At 44.2% G+C, this 19,713-nt stretch overlaps 1 protein-coding gene across 3 annotated transcripts in view; it reads left to right on the forward strand.

Moving 5' to 3' along the window:
* Positions 1–19,713, forward strand: part of SLC7A6 (solute carrier family 7 member 6) — a 68,687-nt gene that overhangs the window by 39,836 nt on the left and 9,138 nt on the right. For all 3 annotated transcript variants that reach the window (XM_029050886.1, XM_029050884.1, XM_029050888.2), the window contains 3 exons: positions 4,708–4,833; positions 7,630–7,774; positions 10,189–10,312. In XM_029050886.1, coding sequence (XP_028906719.1) covers positions 4,708–4,833; positions 7,630–7,774; positions 10,189–10,312 — 395 coding nt within the window. The remainder of the gene's footprint in view (positions 1–4,707; positions 4,834–7,629; positions 7,775–10,188; positions 10,313–19,713) is intronic.

Genomic DNA, 19,713 nt, shown 5'->3' on the forward strand with positions numbered 1-19,713 from the left:
TTGTACTTTCCCAAACACTTAGTACAGTGCTCTGCACACAGGAAGTACTTTATAAATATGTTGAATGAAAGAAGTAGACAGGGAGATAAACCTTCAAGCCATGAAGGAGATCGGTCAATCGACAACAGTTATTGAGCTCTTACTATGGGCAGAGCACTGTACTAAGCACTTGGGAGAGTGTGATATAATAGCCCTGCCCAGAACGAGTTTACAGCCTAGAGGGGACGTATTTATGTTATTAATCTGCTGCCAATATCATGGCCACTAAAGCTGGAGGCTCCAGGCCTCCACCACCATTTTCTCAGCCCCACCTTCAGCAGCCATGGCCATGAGAAGCAGCGTGGCTCAGTAGAAAGAGCCCGGGCTTGGGAGTCAGAGATCTTGGGTTCTAATTCCGGCTCTGCCACTTATCTGCTGTTTGACCTTCTCTGGGCCTCAGGTACCTCATCTGTAAAATGGGGATGAAGACTGTGAGCTCCACGAGGGACAACCTGATTACTTCGTAGCTACCCCAATGCTTAGAACCGTGCTTGGCACATAGCAAGCACTGAACAAATACCATCATCCTTATCATTATGATTATTATTGTTATAACAGAGGTGGAAGTTGAGGTTAGTCTTGGCATTCTCATCTACTCATGTCTTTGCTAGAGTTTCTCATCTTTGCTGGGAGCCCAGGCAGGAGTAGGCCTGAAATACGCGGAACTGGAGCCTCATGTTTCCGTGGCCTTGAGCAGACCAGGGTGACCCAAATGTGTAATTCTGGACTATTATAGTACAGTATTTGCTTTGAATCTTGTAAATTTGGGGCAGCTTTGTGTGCTGTGGTATAAAAGGTGACACACAGCTAGTGCAATTGACTTGGTTAAAAATGGTTGCCCAAGGCTACAAAACAGTTTTCAGCTAAAGTGGCAGGAGCAGTCTTTATCATAGAAAGTCAGGCTGGAGGATATCACTCCAAGATTAAACCATCCTTCCTTCTGCTGCTTCTACCCCATTCCAGGAGTTTCAAACCAATCAACCAACATTCAGGGCCAGGGAGAGAGCTTCAAAAGGAATATTGGGAGAGCATTGCTACCAACATGCCTCTTAGCTAACATGGGTATTTTTCTAAATTTTTTTCTTTCCCTTTCACTCTCTACACCTGGCACTCCCATTATTGAATCATTTCAAATGATCAATATTTTGTTCTCACTCAATAATAGTGTATAAAATGGATCCAGGTGACAAGAAGGCCTGTAAGCAGGGTAAGCCATTCCTCTTTGTGTGTTCTTCCACTGACCCGATCCAAACAGGGGGGTTTCTGGGCAAGCGCAATTCCTCTGCTCGGGGCTTCCTGGCTGGTGTGGTGCTGAGTGTGGGGGTTAACACTGTAGGTTTTTAGCCTTCTCTACCTGACTTTTTTCACTCTCTGCCAGGGTCATTTCCATATCTTCCCCTTCTAATTGGGGTACCGCATGATAACGAGAACAGTCATCACCCAGAAAGGATGGCATCACTTGAAATACGTGGATTGGATGGGTGTGGATTCAATATCGCAGCTCTGGGCCGAGGCTGTAAGGCCTAATGAAAGACAGCTCATGGAGACTGATGGACATTGTTTTGGAAAGGTTCGTTCCTCTTTGGAGCAGCAGCTGTCAAGAGGAATAGACTTTCAGCTCCTTGAGGGCAGGGATCATGTCTATGAACGCTATTGTATTGTACTCTTCCAGGCAATTAGTACAGTACTCTGCACATAGTAATCAATCCATCAGTGGTATATATCGAGCATCTGTTATATGCAGAACACTGTATTAAGCGCTTGGGAGACTATACTAGAGTTAGTAGACAAGATCTCTGTCCACAATGAGCTTACTCTCTAGAGGGGGAAACAGACATTAAAATAAGCTACCGATAGGGAAAATGGCAGAGTATAAGGATATGTACCTAAGTGCCGTGGGGTTGGAGTGAGTATCCAAGCGTTTAAGGAGTTCAGACCCACGTGCATAGGTGATACAAAAAAGAGGGCAAATAGGGTAGTGAAATGGGTTAGTCAGGAAAGGCTTCTTGGAGGAGGTGTGATTTTTTTTTTAAAAGGGCTTTGGAAATGGGGAGAACGGCAATTTGTTGGATAAGATGGGGTAGGGGGTTCCAGGCCGGAGGGAGGACGTGAGAGAGACGAGATCAAGGTACAGTTAGTAGCTTGGCATTCGAGGAGTGAGCTGTGCAGGCTGGGTTGTAATAGGAGGTAAGATAAGAACAGGAGAGTAAGCGGTCAGTAAATACCATTGATTTATTGTGATGGCAAAATGTGGTGTCTGCTACTGGTAAAGTCTCAGGATACTCTCTTCCCTGACTACAGACTGCACCCATTCCCTATATCAGCCATGTTGCAATGTGTGCTGGGTGACAGGGTGAGAGAGTATAGATGGCTCAGGGCAAACTATCACTACTCCTGCAAAAACAACTGGTGAACATATTCTGCTGATGATAGGATATTCCTTGTCCCTCAACTATTGAGGTCTGAGCAATGTTCATCCAAATGGCAAGGGGCCAGAAAACCTGGTGTCCAACTGTATTTTCATGGACAGATTGTGCAAAAGAGTTTTAATGACACTCACAGATGCAGACTCACCCTGAGGAGCATGATCCTCAAACCCAAGGACAACTCTCTCAGAAGGAAGGAGCTAGGGATGAAAAATTGGGACCTTTGAAGATTGGCCAGGGGTACGGGAGAATAAGGCTCCCCTTTAGCAATGTTCAGACTTGGTAGACGGAGGGGAGACTGCTCTAGATGGGTTGAAAGATGGAGGCTTAGCTGGGAAACTGCCACTGGAGATTGAGGGTAACATTAGGCCCGTTAATCTCTTGATCCTGTGTTCTATTTAAGCTTGCAGGGCTAGGTGGAGTCAGCTCCAAGACAAATCCAATAGAGTTCAAGCTAAACTTAAGCCATTTCTCCCCTCCTCCTATGCTCCTCTTCCCTCCCTCCCCTTGAGCTTCTCTGATTAATCATTTATATTTACCCCAGTTGAATTCATGAATTTTTAAGATAGCAATACCTAGTGTATCCTGGGACTCTGTGAGACAATAGGGAAGATTTTGAAGATCTCTCGCTAAGGGGCAATGCATCTTGGGGTTTGTGTACACATACACACACACTCATGCACAAGCACATTTAGCAGATGTGTGCATAGAGCCATCTGGCAGCTATTTAAAGCAGTCAGCCGTGCTGTTCTGGTAAGTCTTAAATATTTGAGGCCAAGGTGGGTCAGATTCCAATTTTACCAATATGTTTGAGCGTGGGACTTTGAAAATCCATCCTGCATGCAGAAGTCTTTTGAACTCCCTCCCAATTCCTCCCCGCATCACAGAGCTTTTAATGGACAACCCCAGTCCAGGAATGTTGATACAAGTGGGTTGCCTGGTCCAGGTGCTAAGAGCTGTTGGAATGGTCCTGCACCCCATTTCCTCTAACAAATCGATCTGCCATCCATCTGGTCAAAGTTCAATTGCCTTTGGGATTGTGCATACGTTTGGATCTAACAGCTAATGTTTAAATTAAAAATAAGTTGATCTGTCATTCACCTAGTAAACACATGAATGCGTCCGAACTCCACAGAGATCATGGGCAAGGCTTATTCACTCTCCAAGGGGCCTCTTTGACTCTTCTCAGTTAATTGATATGAGTTTCATCATTCTTTCCAACAAGAACCCCTGCACGGCCTTACTTGGAGCACACTAGAAATAAAAAGGAAATGTTCCATCTTTTTTTCCAGCTCAATTTTTGGTAAGTGGCAAATGGATGCTTGAGAGCTAGCCTTTCCCTCTGGCCAGATCAATGCAGAGTAGGTACAATAGATGGAAAGCTCTGCATTTGGGCCAGCCAAATTAAGAACAAGTCTTCTATGGTTCTCTGAAGACAGTTGTTTAGGTTCTAGAGGGGGTGGCACTCTCTCACCTCCAGGATTAATGCCAGTTGTGAGCAGCACCAGGGATCAGGAGAAGACACGGTTCCAGAATACACCGGTACTGCCAAATCCAACAGAGATGGGGGAGTTGTATTTTCCCCATTAAAGGGAATGCCTCTGCCACTCCCTCCTCCGATCTAGCCCCCATTTCTCAATCTGGTAGGAGGAGGGATTTTACACTGGGGCTGACAGCAGACCCAGCCCATCCCCACACCCTTCTGTGAGTGGCACTACCTCAGAGCAGCATGGCTGTGGGGAGGATTCAGCAAGGCGATAGTTCACCTTCCATGTATTTTTCCCACCTCTAGTACCTTAACCTACCAGACCCTTAAATTAATCAAAGAGGGGTAAGCTTTCAGCCGGTTAACTTCCTTCAGTTGGATTGGCCTCGCTCTTTCTCTGGGTCTGGGCAAGGAGTCAGCTTGGGAAGGGAGCAGAGGTGGAAGAAAATGCCCACGGAAAGAATTCTCTGACGTGGTGAAGACTGGAGAGTCTTTTCTCACTCCTTCATTGGAGAAGACATCACATCTGGATCTTGAAATTTCCATTTTTGCCTGTGTGAAGTACAGGTTTCCCTGTTACACAATGCAATATTTTTTTTAAAAATCTCATGATTGCTCTTTCACATCAGTGATTAGCTTTGATGAGTCATGGCCTGGTAGGCTAATTCAGCTAAGTGGAGGGGATAAGAAATGAAATGCCATGTGCTCAACAACTTCTTAACTTCTTGTTTTCCTCCATGTTTTTTTCTCTCCTAGGTCTCCTAACATTTGTAAACTGTGCCTATGTTAAATGGGGAACACGGGTGCAGGATGTGTTCACCTATGCCAAAGTCCTTGCCCTTATTGCCATCATCGTAACGGGAATTGTTAAGCTGTGCCAGGGTAAGCTTATTCTGAAAGAGTGGGGAGTGGTGGATGTTTGGTTTCCAAATTCTCGAAATGCTTCTTGAATTGGCCCCTTGCAGGGGCTGAATCGATCATTCACAAAGGAATCCAAATTGATGTACTTCCTCTGCCTTTAATGCTCCTCTTGAGTGCAGCAAGGCAAGGTCTTAGAAAATGCAAGGATCCTTCCCAGAATGTATATGAAGCAGTTTCTGTGTCAGAGATTCTTTCCCTTAGGAACAACAGGGAAATCTAATTTTATGCTGTAGGTGTTCATCAACCATACTGAATCTTGTTTTCAGGAATTGGAAAGTCTCGATGCTTGATTTTCTGAAGCTGTGGCAGTTTATAAAACTTACCCTCCTGCGGTGCCCATCACTGGCCTCTTTGTGGTGTTGACCTGGGGTCATGCACGCACAAATAAGGTTAACTGTGCTGCTGAGGCAGGATTCCCTTATTTTTGGAAGCCAGTGTCGCAGCCCGATTTTATCTCCTTGTGTATTTTTCTGGGGCCGTCCCCAGCATAACTTCTTCCTGTTCAGGGAGGAGGACCTGAGAAGGCACTATTATCTAGTGGGACATGAAAGTAGTAGTGATTGGTGAGATACAATATGGATTCCATAGCCAAATCCTGTTGCCCTCTGCTCCTGTTTGCTAGGGTTTTCCCTGAACAGGATGTAAAGAACCTCGTGTGGGGGCACTAAGCCCCTCCTGTGAAATGGACTCATGAGTTGTGGTGGCAAGTCTGCCATCTTGATGGTGATGATAATAAAAATGTGGGCACTACTCAACATCAAATGGCAAGTTAGAATCACAAACCATGTGACTGAAGGAATGTTCACCTCAACAAATCTGCGCTGGGTGTCATGCATAAGGAGAATGGACAAAAGCAGGAGGCCGAAATGGCTATACCATGGTAAGCCAGAGTTGGGAAACAAAAAGACAACACCCTGCAATCAAGAAAGGAGCAGCTCTTTTGGAGCAGAAACTTCAAGGGGCAAAAACAAAAAATATCACCAGGCATGGCTAGCAACAGACATAACAGCATGACAAAGGGCCGTCTTTGTCTGTGTGTGGTGTGGTTGAGTCTATGGGTCTCTCATTGGCCTTTTCAGCCAAACCACGTCCTTAGGTGAATTTCACCATCAGTGGTGATTTCAAGTTTGAAGGTCAGCTATAAAATATCCATTTTTGGCACTCTGTTTTCCAAAATGCTTTCACATTCTCTCACTTTTTCCTCACATCTCTGTGAGGTAAGGAGAGGCAGATATTCTTATCCCCATTTAACATATGAGGAAACTGAGGCACCATGGTTAAATGACTTGCTTAGGGTCAGAAAGCAGGCCGGTGTCAGAGCTGGGACTAGAACCCAGGTCTCCTCACTCCAGACCCACAATTTTTCTATGAGATCACACTGCCTTCTACAGAGTCTTTCATTATGGAATCTCAAGGCACTTCACATTGGCATGGTAGTTTGAGTAAGAGAGCAAGAAAATCTGGTATTCATCCAAAGTTGTGGTCACCAGGGCTCCCCACTTACTGGCATGGGGCTTGTTACCAAACTCCCTGCTTTTTACGGTATCCCAGTTTAGCAAACACATTGCTTTAAACCACTCTTGGCTGTCACTCTTCTGTTTTTTCTAAGACCCTCTCCAAACTGTCAGATATAGACAGCCAACCTCCCATCCTTTACATTTTCCTACATATATCTTATAAATGCCTAATTCCCATCCACAGCACTGGGAAAATCTGTCACCATGGAGCAGGATTTTTTTTTGTTTTCTTAAAAAAAAAAAAAAAGGTCAGCTAAGGTTATCAAAAGGAATTAATTCTGAAGGCTCTGCAGGGCTTGGGATGTGTCTTAAGATTAGTGTTGCAGAGCTTCACAGAGTGACACCTGAACACTGTGAATAGGGTATAGGAAGTAAGGCAGGAAGAGTGTAATATCCCCAAGATGTCTTTACTTTTCTACAAAATGGCACAAACGGAAGAAAAAACAACACTATTAAGATTGAAAAATCTAATTTACACCTGAATGGTTGCGTTCTCATACCTATTACTGCTCTGTTTGTTGGCTCTGGCCCGATGAGGTGGTTGGGAATTGGTGCTCTCTGGGAACTTGATGGAGCAAATTTCATGAGAGTTGCAACATTGAGTTGCTCTTGAGAACTAAGTGCTGGCCAGGTGCCCCATTTTTTTTAAACTTGAAGTGAGTTGGGCAGTGTCAGTGCCTATGAATAGTGGAGTAAGAAGAAGTATGAGATGTGATTTTACACAAACAGAACAGAAAAACTCCCAAAAGCCACTCACCGCCAAAAGGAAACAAGGGGAACTGGAATTTTAATCAGGCACTTGAATTTGTTTTGACGAATTGCTGGATTTTCCCAGGATACAGGAGGTGGTTGAAAAGGGTTAAGCATTTTGTCCAGAGGTAAAAGTGATTCAACATAACCATGGGACAGTTCTTGAACATGTGTGGTGGGGAAAGGTAGATGAATAGTAGTAGTGCTTTGTAGCAGTTGACAGGAAATGGTTATTTTAGTTTGTCAATGAATGTCGTATGTCAAATAGAAGGGCAGCAGAACAGAGTTTCATTGTACTTTAAAATTGTCAGCATAATTTTAAGTTTCCTGAGGCTTTTTTTTAATATAGTTTTTATTACCACCTTATGTATTTTGAGATTGATATCTATCTATCTATCTATAGATAGATATATTTTAGGATGTGTGGCTACCTTTGGATCCTACTGGTTTACTTTTTTTTTTTTTTTGGTGTTTTCTTCTTCCCAAATAGGACATACGGATCACTTTCAGGACTCCTTTGAGGGATCATCCTGGGACATGGGAGATCTCTCTCTTGCCCTATACTCTGCCCTCTTCTCTTACTCAGGTTGGGACACCCTAAATTTTGTAACAGAAGAAATCAAAAATCCAGAAAGGTAAAGGAGGGAATTTATAATTAATTGACCTAGTTAACCCTGAACATGAGTGGGTGGTGGGTCTTTTTACAGTTAACACATGTCCAACGAGTACTGGATGTCTGGCCGGTAGAAAGGGCAGGAGAATTATCCTTTCTTTACCAACTGGTGACTTTTCAGAGTGGATTGTTTAAATGGAAATGCTTACTGTTTGCTGTACTAAGCGCTGGGAAAAAAATACACAAGTGGGAAATAGACATGGTTCCTGTCCCTCAAGGGGCTCACAATCTAGCAGCCTGCATGATCCACAGAAGTAATATTCCTGGTGAGAGTTTTCTGCTAAGCCAGCAAGAAAGGTTGATGATTTTCTCCCACATTTTTCTGCTTGCCTAGGTTTTGCTAGTCTTGGCTGAGAGCCATTCAAGAAGCCACCACAACTCTCGTGTCATGTGGTCTCATAAGTAAAATTTTGCAAACGCTACTGCACTCCCCAGTTCCCTTGTAATTTTATGGATCCTAAATAATTGTAGTTATTTGTTAAGCGCTTACTATGTGCCAAGAACTGTACTAAGTTCTAGGGTAGATACGAAGTAATCAGATTGTACAGTCTACGTGGGGCTCACAGCCTAAGTAGGAGGGAGAACGGGTATCGAATCCCCACTTTACAGATGAGGAAACTGAGGCCCGGTGAAACGACTTGCCCAAACCACACAGCAGGCCAGTGGCAGAGTTGGGATTAGAACCCAGGTCCTCTGACTCCCAGGCCCGGATTCTTTCTACTAGGCCATGCTGCTTTGCTACATAATGGCACTGACTTGAATCGAACCTGCAGCACCTGTGTGGCAGATGAGGATTCCACTATTGAATCATCAATGCTGACAGCCCTCTAGCATTAACCTATTTCTTTTTTACAGTATCTTCTAAGGTGGGAATGGGGACAAGTTTTTATTATTATTTTCATTTTATAGTTGGATAAAATGAAGAGTAATCATCTCGTATTAGAGCGAGGAGTGAAGCCTGGATATGTTGGTTTAGGAGGAACCTGGGGGCAGTGAAGTTGAGAAAGATTTGAGAGGTGTGTGTATGTGTTGTGTGTGAGAGAGAAAGTTTTGGGGGAGGAGGAGTGAAGAGAGGGTGTAGATAAATGAGAGTGAGGTCCCTGCTATGCAGTTTTCAAAATTACACCTCTAATCCTTAAGGAGCACCCCACTGGGATTCCATCTTGTCTTTGCGACTCCAGACTGGCGGGTGGCTAGGTTTTGGCAGTTACATCCAGGGATCTGGAATTCCTCTCCCTTAGACAATCAAAAAACTCCAGGTGTACATTCAGGTAGAGCTCCTTTTGAAAAAGGATTTGAAGCACCAGAGGTATCTTTCAGAAACCTTCCCTTCTTTCTCCCTGCAGTATCCTCTTTTCAGATTGAGAGGCTTTTCTTACAGCACTGTTGTGTAAGTGAGCTGCAAAGTGGGGCAGCTGTCTCTATTTTAGTCCTGTTGTAAAGACTGTGACTACTAGCAGAGTCTCTTAGTGGAAAGCAGTGTGAAAAGCAGCGTGGCCCAGTGGAAAGAGCCTGGGCTTGGGAGTCAGAAGACCTGGGTTTTAATTCCAGATCTGCCACTGGCCTGCTCTGTGACCTTGGTTGGGCAAGTCACTTCATTTCTCTGTGCCTCAGTTACCTCATCTATAAACTGAGGATTCAATATCTGCTCTCCTTCCTACTTAGACTGTGACCCTCAAGTGGGACAGGGAATGTGTCCAACCTGATAATGTATCTACCCAAGCACTTAGTACAGTGCTTGGCACAGAATTAAGTGTGTAGCAAGTACCACAATTATTATTATTAACACAGAAGTGGCTACTTTTTGAGTCTGCTTTCCACTATGGAAGCACACAGAGAAACAGATTACCATTGGCCGGCTCTGAAATCCTCATTCTGAATCAATCAGAGAGTTATATTCAGTTTTGCCCTAGTACCCCTGATCCTGTAGAGAGCTTAGAGGGCTCTGCTTAGAGGCTGGTGTCATTCTGGTACATACAGTTCTTTTGGCAAAAACTACAGCATAACTAAAATTACAGTCGGAGAATGCCAACTAGGCTATCCAGTGTGAACTTTTCAGAGTCTCACAGGGCTTCTTAGCTTTAGTTATACAACATTTATGATGTCTTTAAAATAGGGTTTGTTGAAGGGGAGCTGGGGTTGATTCACTGTACTGATATTAGAAAGAAAGTCCCCACTGGAAATGATTGAAATAAAAAGTTGGCTACTTTAATGGCCTAGGGCCTGCAACTTGACTGGTTCCATAAGTGGGACCAAAAGACCAACAGCATTATTATTTTTTTTTAAATGATTTCATCCTGGGTCTTAAATTTTACTTTTATTCCATTGAAACATTCAACTGTAGAATGATTCCTTTTTGTGTGTTTCCTTCATCAGGAACCTGCCACTGGCTATTGCAATTTCTATGCCCATAGTGACAGTCATCTATATTTTGACCAATGTTGCTTACTATGCAGTGCTGGATATCAGAGCTGTCTTTGGCAGTGATGCCGTGGCTGTGGTGAGTAAAATATTCCTTATGGCTATCCTAGCATTTGGTTTGCTATGTCAAGACATTTAAACTGCCCTGAATATTTTATATTGTTTTTGTTTTAGCCTCTGCAATTGAGCACAGTACTAATTCTTTTCTTATTTGTTCCCAAATGGAAAAACAGCAAAAACAGGGCAGGGTTTTGCTCTCGAACCACAACTTTTTCCCTATTTCCATAAGTGTATTGGACGCTGATTCCTGTGGTCGTCTTTGCTAGTCAAATACCACTTCAATAGTTCATTCTACCAACTCTGTTATAGTGTACTCTCCCAGGAGTTTAGTAGTGCACTGCAAACAATAAGTACTCAATAAATACCATTGATTGATTAATTCTCATACTACAGTATATATCACAAGGAGAAATTCACATAGAAAGTTTTTAATACAGAGCCGACTTACTGTTTTGTAATAAGCCCACTTCAATAAACTGAATTTGCTAAGAAACTGTAACTTTAGCCCTAGGCAAAATTTCTCTGATTTCCGATAGAAATAAGGATGTTCTATGTCATCATAATATCAGTTGAAAGGCTTGCATAAAGTGTAATGTCTTGTTGCCCTGCAGAATGTGAATTATTGGGTGGAACAAGCAAAGCCATGTTTTCTGTTGGTCATCCTGCTAATAAAATTACAGGGCGGAGAAGAATCAAGTCCTTCAAACTGGCCAGCACATCTTTAAGACGGGTGGCTTTCAATTGATTCACCAAAGTGGTTATTAATATGGCAGCCTCCCTACTTTTCCCATGAGACAGATCCACCCACTGAGATGATAACTCTGGGACCCAAGAACCTCCTTGTGGAACTCTTCTCTGATGGAATCTTTTAACTGTTTGCAGTACTTGAAGTGGAATTTAGCGATATGGGAGATGGTTCCAACTCCTGAACACTTTCCCCTCTGTTTCTCCACCCTTGGCCAATCTCTGTTCCTAACATCCATTGTGGTCAGTTGGGCAGCATCTTTTTTTTTGCCTGCCAGTAGGAACACTTTATTGCACCTCTGCAGTGGAGTTCTTGATTTGCTTTTTTGGCATTGAGTGTTTGTGCCTACATGTTGTCTTATGTGTGCATATGTGATTTTTGAGCAACCACATACATACAGAGAAGCAGCATGGCTCAGTGGAAAGAGCCCAGGCTTGGGAGTCAGAGGTCATGGGTTCGAATACCGGCTCTGCCACTTGTCAGCTGTGTGACTGTGGGCAAGTCACTTAACTTCTCTGTGCCTCAGTGACCTCACCTGTAAAATGGGGATTAACTGTGAGCCTCACGTGGGACAACCTGATTACCCTGTATCTACCCCAGTGCTTAGAACAGTGCTCTGCACATAGTTAGCGCTTAACAAATACCAACATTATTATTATTATTATTTCATAGGAATGAGACCATCTGAGGGCCAATATCAGATGAGGTTTCCTCTCTGTTGATCCCCTGAAGCATTTGAAGCCTTGCTGAAACTTTAGGGAAAATGGAAGAATCTCATTTAACTTTACTCTCCCACCCAAAATAAGATCCTAACTCTTATTTTGGTGCAGTGCCCATTTATTCCATTACTCTTTTGGGAAGTTCATTAACACATCTGTAAACTTCAACTTCCTCAAGTTTCTTTTCAGGAGGTTATTGAATTCTTAACCTACAAGTGAGCCTGGTTGCTCTTTTTCTTTCCCTTTTTGGGTGATCCAGTTCAACAAGCCTTTTCAATAATACTTTACGAGGGTACAAAGCCAGAGGTAATGGAAGGTTTCTGCACCATTCATGCTAAATTGTTTCCCCATTTTTAGTAGGGCTCACCTCAAGATGGATATCGGGAATCCTTTATTCTCTGCTCACTACGGGGATGGTTTTGATAATACTGATGGGTTGGGTTAGAGTAGAATGTTGTGTTACCTGAATCCAGGTCTTGGCTGTGAAATCAAATCCTTTTTTGCTGGTGTAGCTCTCGGTTTATTTTTGAAAAGGCTGCAGCTACCCAGAAGCAATCATCTTTTAAGTCTCTCACTGGACTGTTAAAAAAGGGAGTTTAGACTTGTTTGTCTTTGTGATCTCCACTCCAACTCCCATTATCTTTTTAAAAAAAAATTTCTGCCCTTTGTCCTATTTAAAGTAAAACTCCTTTCAACTTTTCACGAATTGTTCTCTTTTAACTTCTGCTTTATCATCATTTCCTCCTCCATCACTCATATAACCCCATGCTCACTGGGAAGGATGTTGAGGAATGCTTCTTGCAGTAGTATTTGAAGTTCTCCTGTCCTGGGCATCAGCACTACTGCACTATTGTAGAAAACAGCCCAAGCCCGTCTCTCCTTTCTCCACACCGGATGGCCAGTGTTGTCTACCGGAGTCAACAGGAAGATTCTCTTTGCCATTAGCAACTTTCCCAATGTATGCCCTGGAATCTCATCCTTTTCTGTTAACCAGGTTTTTATCCTACTGTGGGAATATGTACATTCCCTCACAACGTTTACTGTACTGGCTCACGGGGCACATGGCTCACCCTCTTCGTTGAGTGAAGGTGTGAGTCGAATCTTGGGAAAGGGAGTGGGAGCCAAATTGTGAATCAGATTCTCTCGCATGAGAGCGATGGGGTTGCTTATCCTCTCTCTTGTTTGAAGGGTCTGAAACATGTTGCTTGTGCTGCTGCTCATCTATCAGCAAAGAGTTTCTTAGAGTGCCATTCCAGGCAAGAGAGCAGTGAAGAGTGATCTCGAAGACTGTACAGCTTCAAAATGGGGTAATGGCACACGATGGGAAAGGGAATTGAAACCTTTTTCCGACTCCTGGCAAGCCTTTCTCCCCTCTGCTCCCCCCCAAAAGACAGTTGTGGTTTCATCACAGCTCTTAACAGTGAGTCAAGGCTGAAAACCTCTCCTAATGCTTGTGCTTTCTTGAGCTAGAAATGAGTTGAAATGGTCTGGAAATCTTTGAAACCACATAATTGCCAGTTTGAGAACCCTCCATTTCTTACTTTAGGACTGTGCATCTGAGAGAAATAAGTTGCTTTGATCCTTTTTATAAAAACATAACTGGGCTTTTTTGGGACACACAGCACACACAGATTTGTGTCAGGGATTGAGAGCAGGTGTATTGTGTGCAGAAGGGGCTGTGGAGGGAGCGGTGAGGGCGGGGTGGGACTCATCTGTTTAGTTATGCCATTCTAAATGTTAGTCTCCTCATTCACCTTTGGAAGGTAATATTCAAAAGATGAGAGACTAATGATGAGGAAAAACCTTCCTTAATTCTCATTTGGAAGGCAAACAGTTTAAAATTCCACTAAGGTGCATTCAATTGTTTTTCTAAAGCAAACAGCTCTGGTTGCTGCTGGGCAGGGAGGCCAGTAAACTGAATTCTCCAGAATGCATAGGTTGGAAACTAGACTGGATCCTCCAATTCTCCAGATAATTGAGGAGCTGCATGGCCCTAGGAATTCCTTGAGGTCAGATTTCCGATCTGACAGGGTCTGTGTCCAACCTATCTTGTATCTACGCTAGTGCTTAATTCAGTGTCTGGCACATAGTAAGCGCTTAACAAATACCACAATTATTATTATTATTATTATTATTGGGATTTGGGGGGAATCTCTTGGAGTCCCACCTAAACCTAACTCAGCTGCTGTTTGGAGATCAGGATTGTATATATATTGAGGTTTTTTAGGGATCCCTTAGGGATTTCCCCAAGGGTCAGACTGCTAACTCCAAGGTCCCTGCAGCAGGTTCACTTAACCATGTACACCCATTGGTCCAATTCCAGATTCTGCAAGTCTGGATGACTGAGTTTTCCAGCTATGCAGAGACTGGATATAAGAGACTTTACTTTATGAGCGAAAGATAGGCAATAGATGAAAAGGTAAGAGCAGGTTACTCTTCAAACAGGCATTTCCAATCATTGCTCCCTTGCATTTCCAATCATTGCTCCCTTTTTTCTCAAGCTCATGGCTTAGTAGAAAGACTCCGGGCTTGGGAGCCAGAGGACCCAGGTTCTAATCCCAGCTCTATCACTTGCCTGCTGTGTGACCTTGGATAAGTCACTTAACTTCTCTGGGTCTCAGTTTCCTCATCTGTGAAATGAGGCTAAATATTTGTCCTCCCACCCCCTTAGATTGTGAGCCCCGTATGGGACAGTGACTGTGTCCAACCTGATTATCTTGTATTTATCACAGCGCTTAGTACAGTGCTTGGCACATAGAAAGCACGAAACAAATATCACGGTTATTATTATTATTGTTATTAAGTTTTCCTTTGTAAGGCATCATTATGTGGGTTCCCTGAAATCTGGAAATCACAGGTGATCCAGTAAGGTTGCCTTTGCCTGCTGGGTAATATCAATCCCAGTTGGATGAGACCCTCTTCACTCCGAGTGAAGTGACTGGTATTGTGCCATGCGTCCCAGAGGGCAGTGGGGGGGGGAGAGGGGGGCTTTCAAGATAAAAGGCCAATCCCACGTGGAGAAAGCTCACTGAAATTTGGGGAGGTTTTGGCTTATTTCCCAGCTCTTCTTTTTGTCCCTGGACCCCTAAAGTGGGACAAAACATTTTACCTTTTTTACAGGGTCATCGTCCTGAAGATCTTGGCCGATAAATCCATAGCAGACCAGGCAATCTGTGTGCTTAAATATAAAACCCAGACAGCAACCCGACAGCTAAATGTACCTACTGGGCCACTGGACTACCCCACATTCCCCTGTGAACAGCAGCCAGTGCCCCCTAGGCTAATGGGTTTTCCAAACCACTTTCCCCAGACCTAAGGCTGGTTCTATGCTCCACCTGAAGTTTTATTCCACTTGGGGTTAGGAGGACGAAGATGCTCCCTCAGCAAAACAGAACCCCCACTGGGTTCTGGAATCAATCTTCAGGCCAACCCAAACTGGGCTCAATATCCTAGGGGAGCAGCAGAGTTGATTTTTCCCCCAGCCTCTCCATGGATTTGAACCCCCAGGGGCCACGGAGGCTCTAGAACTGGCCTGGCACCCCAGGGTACAGACCAGGGACATTTTAGCAAACACTCCAAACCTGTGAGGCACCCACCCACAGCTTTCCTGGTATACACTCAATGGCAGTACATCAGGCAGTAAACACCCAGTGGGGCACTGGATTGGGAAATGAAAAAAATATCCCAATGTTTTAATAATGTTGTTGTCGGAGATTGTTCAAAAGCTTCTATTCCTGATCAATTCATTATCCAAAGAATAACAGTTTTCTGGTGCTTAAGCCTGTTCCGAAGGAAAGGTGAGAAAGGAGAGGATGTGTGGAGAGACACACATGCCCACTTTTCTAGGATGAGCATAGATTCAAGTCACAACGATTACAATACCTTGTAGCCACCTCATTTTCCAACTCTCCGCTGACAGAGCAACGTGTAGATGGACAAAGCTGATGTAGAATTTGTCAAAGCCCTGGAAGAATGGTTGTTTAATTTTGTAATGCTTCTTGCTCTTCAGACGTTCTCAGAAGAAACGCTGAGCTTTATGAAATGGACCATCCCCCTAGCAGTGGCCTTCTCCTGTTATGGCGGACTAAATGCCTCTGTCTTAGCTGCCTCCAGGTAGGCGTACCATCACCCTCCACACATGCCCGCAAGCACCCCAGTTCCTTTGCCACTGCTTTTTATACCTCTGAGCCTCAGGAACTCCAGAGTGTATCCCAGGGTAGTGGTAGGTGAGATGAGGTGGAGTTGGAGTTGGGAGGGCTAGCTCCAGAGGTTTGCTTAGTCTCAGCCCTCCAAGTGAATGCTGATAGATTTTCCCCAGCTTCACCCTGCCTCCTTCCCCGCCATCCCACCTCATTTAATCACAGTCACCAGTATTTGTTGGAGCCTTGTTCCCTTTATCCTAAGCACCATGGTGGCAAGCTTTCTACTCCCCGGCTCAGAGCTAAGCGCTCAAGGCCCTGGGGTGCTATCATCTTTCAGTTCAACTCTAGAAAATTCACTACAGCTTCCTGTTGACAGCCTTGAGATGTGCAGGGTGAAAAGCCTATATGGTTTCTGGGATATGCCAAGAATGTTTTTCAAGATATGCCATTTCTCCAGGAGGGAATGGATGCAAGAGATCAGACCTGTGTCAGCAGGCACAGATTTCAAGCCTGGCCTGTCTTTGGTGGAAGAGCTGTTTTCTGTTTGTTCCAGGAATCTGTTTTGGTTGGCCCTTCTGAATTATTGTGCAAACAGTAGGTAGCAGTAGCACTTATTGTGTGTGTTCTGATGCTGCTGCTGGGCTATTGATGTGTGGACTAAGTGACTCCGGAGAAGTCACTTGAACTTCCTGGGCTTCAGCTTTCTTCCAGGTAAAATCAAGCTGGTGGACTCGGAATTGTTGAAGACCTTTTGGGGCTAAGGTGCAAGGCATGCTATGCATTCCAAAGCAGATTCATAGGTGTTTAGCTAGAAGTTGTTTAGTAACAAGGAAGCATCTAATAGCAGGCACATTTTGGTACTTAATAAATGCAGTACGATAAGGAAAAACTGCATAGCACAGTCCTGAACTTGTTCAAAGATGGAAAATTCCCAGGTGTATACACTTGTACGTTTGATTTGTCCCTGTCCTCTTTTCCCTGGAAAATATTTGTAAGCCAGTTCTTGGAATTTCTTCCTTTAAAATTTCTCCCTAAGGATTTACCCACAGGACATGCTTTGTCCCGGGCCCAGGCCATACGTTGTAACTCTAGTAGACGTGGAGGAAATACTTTTACCATTTTTTTGGGGGGGCGGGGGCGGGGGAGGAAGGTTGTTTTTTTTTCCCTTGGAGAGAGGAGAGAGCAAAAATGGGGCTCCTGTACTCATTGGCTGAGTCTGTCCAGGGCTGATATACAGTCAGGTTGAAAAAATTTCCCAGTCTCATATGTCCTATGGCTTCAGTGTATTCTGTCTCACTAGTCAACCAGTAGTTTTTGTTGTCATTCAATATCAAAGAACTAAAAAATATTTAAAGCTATATAAACGGACTTCTTTCCCCTATAAAAGTATGCCAGGCCATGCTTCCTGATTGCCCTGGGGCCCTACCCTCAGTTGGCAGCTGTAGGCTGGGGAGGGTCAGGGGGAGGGGAGGGGAGGAAGGGGGACTGGGGGATGATGGAGAATGGGGGAGGAGGGAAGCTGGTGGAGTTTATATGTCCTCTTCCAGGTTTCCCTTCCCCTACTTGGAAGAGAAAATGCCAAACTCAGAAGGTATAACTTTTTCTTTGTTTTGTTTTGTTACACTGAGATGTTAAAACAATAGCTAGTTGTAGTAGAATTAAGTACTATAGAACTAACTATATCCACTAGACTCCTAGACTCCAGTAGGGGTTTGGGAGACAGGTTTCTCCCTGAAGTATAATCCTCCCCTCTTCAAGACAGAATTACTACGAGAACCCCAGCAGCTCGCTCAGTACTAGCACAGGTCCCCAAGATGCCTGTATTTTACTTACGTGCAGCTCCCTGGGGGTGCATACATTGGAGTCCCTACCTCCCCTCAGCAAGAGGATTGTGGAGGGATCTTGTAATAGCTGATAGGCCTCTAAAATTTGGTGGTGGGTCAGGGAAGGGCATCAAAGGGCTCAAAATTGAGATCTATCAGGAAAGTCTCAAGGACCCAGGATTATTTAGCCTGCAGAAAATAAGGCTAAGGGGGCCCATGATGCTACTCAAGATTGTGGGGAGTCATTACAGAGAGGCTAGTGACCAGTGTTCTGAAGGGGTATAAATTGCAGCATGAGAGATTTGGATTAGATATAAGGAAGAACTTTCTGGAATTGAGTTGTTAAAGGGTTACTGAGAGAATGCTATTAATCGAGGTTGAAGAATCTCTCTAGATTTTTAAGAACAAGATACACTCGCCTCTGGCTGGGATGGTTTAGATGGGATTCTGCTTAAAGGTAGGGGGTGAACTGGATGATTTGAGTTCTGTTAGGATTCCTTTTCTACGAGATTAACTCCCCATTTAGGTTCCCAGAAGTGATGGCATCCTGAATCTCAGTGCATCTCCTTCCTCCCCCTATTAATTGGCTGTATATAAGGTGCTCCCCCAGAGCACTGTCTTCTGACTTGACCTAGCCTACTTCTGGCCCATCTTTGGGTGGACTTGTGCTGAGAGGAACTTGCTTAGTTACATCTGTTGCATCTGCTACATATTACATGTGTTTGGTGATTGTAGCACTCTCAAAAACATATCTCTTACATTCCTCCAGAACTTCTGAGGATTATAGTTGACTAGTTTTGTAAGCACTTTCATTTATTGAAAATTCACAGAGGATATGGCAGCTGCTTTAGGCATCTCTTGGTACTGCTTGGACTTTGGGTTTGGGAGAGGAGGCTAGCCTCCATTAGGGTTCTCAGTAATCCAATTTCTTTCTGGTTTACCTGTGTTTGTGAAAGGAACATATGCCAGGAGGCCTAGGTGCCAGCCACCTCTGTGGGGGTCATGGACTCCCAGCCTTGCTCACCCCAGATCTCTGAAAAGACTTGAGAGTTTTCCCTCAGGGCTTGCAAAGACCCAAATAGAGGCTTTCTGGCTTATTAGCTCTTTGATGTCTGTCCCTTCCCGGTCCTTACCCTCCTCTGCCATAATCTCTGACAACCTTTTTATCACCATGCTCAAAATGAAAAGTTGGCCCTTATTCCAGTAGATTCTGGAAATCTGCAGGGATCTTTTCTGCATTATTCATTAGGAGTGAGATAGAATAGAGGAAGGCAAGCCTGAGAACGACTATTTACTTATTTTTGCATGGGGCGGTGGGTGGGGGCACATCATCTCATTAACTTGGTGAATATGAATCTCTCACCATCTTTAGTTCATTTTACTCTTTATCTCCTTCTTCTCATTCTTCCTTATTTCTCTCCTTCCCTCCCTCTGCCTCTTTCTCCATAGCATAAAATCACGGTGAATTTTACTTTCTGAGACACTCTGGTTCCTTTCCATCCAGTTCTGTCACTTCATGGATAGGACGTGATTTCCCTCTTTGTGCTGCTCTGGCATCCGTCAGCATTCCCAGGCATTAGGACAAAATGCATCATTGGGTATCTGGAGCAACTGGTCTCCTTGGGAAAGTGACTTTGATCTCCTGACCAGAGGGGATGAGCTGGTGTTTGTCCCAGGCAAGGAGGCCACTTTTAGCCTCTCATGTTTTCCAACTTGCTTTTCAGGGTCTGCTTAGGTGAGCAAAATCATCTGTTGGGGGTGGGGGAGAAAGGCACCAGTAGAGAGGCCCTCACCTCTCTAGAGACTTCTCTGCTGGGACCTGTGGGTGGGGCCAGATCTTCATTCTCCTTTCTGAGGAATCAGGGAAGCCAGCAGAGTGGTACAGTAGGGAACTTAGAGAATCAATCAGAAACCCACCAGCAAAAAGTGTAAGGATGCAGAGCCGAACAGAGCCGGTTTATTGTCGAAAGGATAAGTGCCCTTGTACTTGT

Source organism: Ornithorhynchus anatinus, chromosome X1, assembly GCF_004115215.2.
Source record: "Ornithorhynchus anatinus isolate Pmale09 chromosome X1, mOrnAna1.pri.v4, whole genome shotgun sequence".
Classification (NCBI taxonomy): Eukaryota; Metazoa; Chordata; class Mammalia; order Monotremata; family Ornithorhynchidae; genus Ornithorhynchus; species Ornithorhynchus anatinus.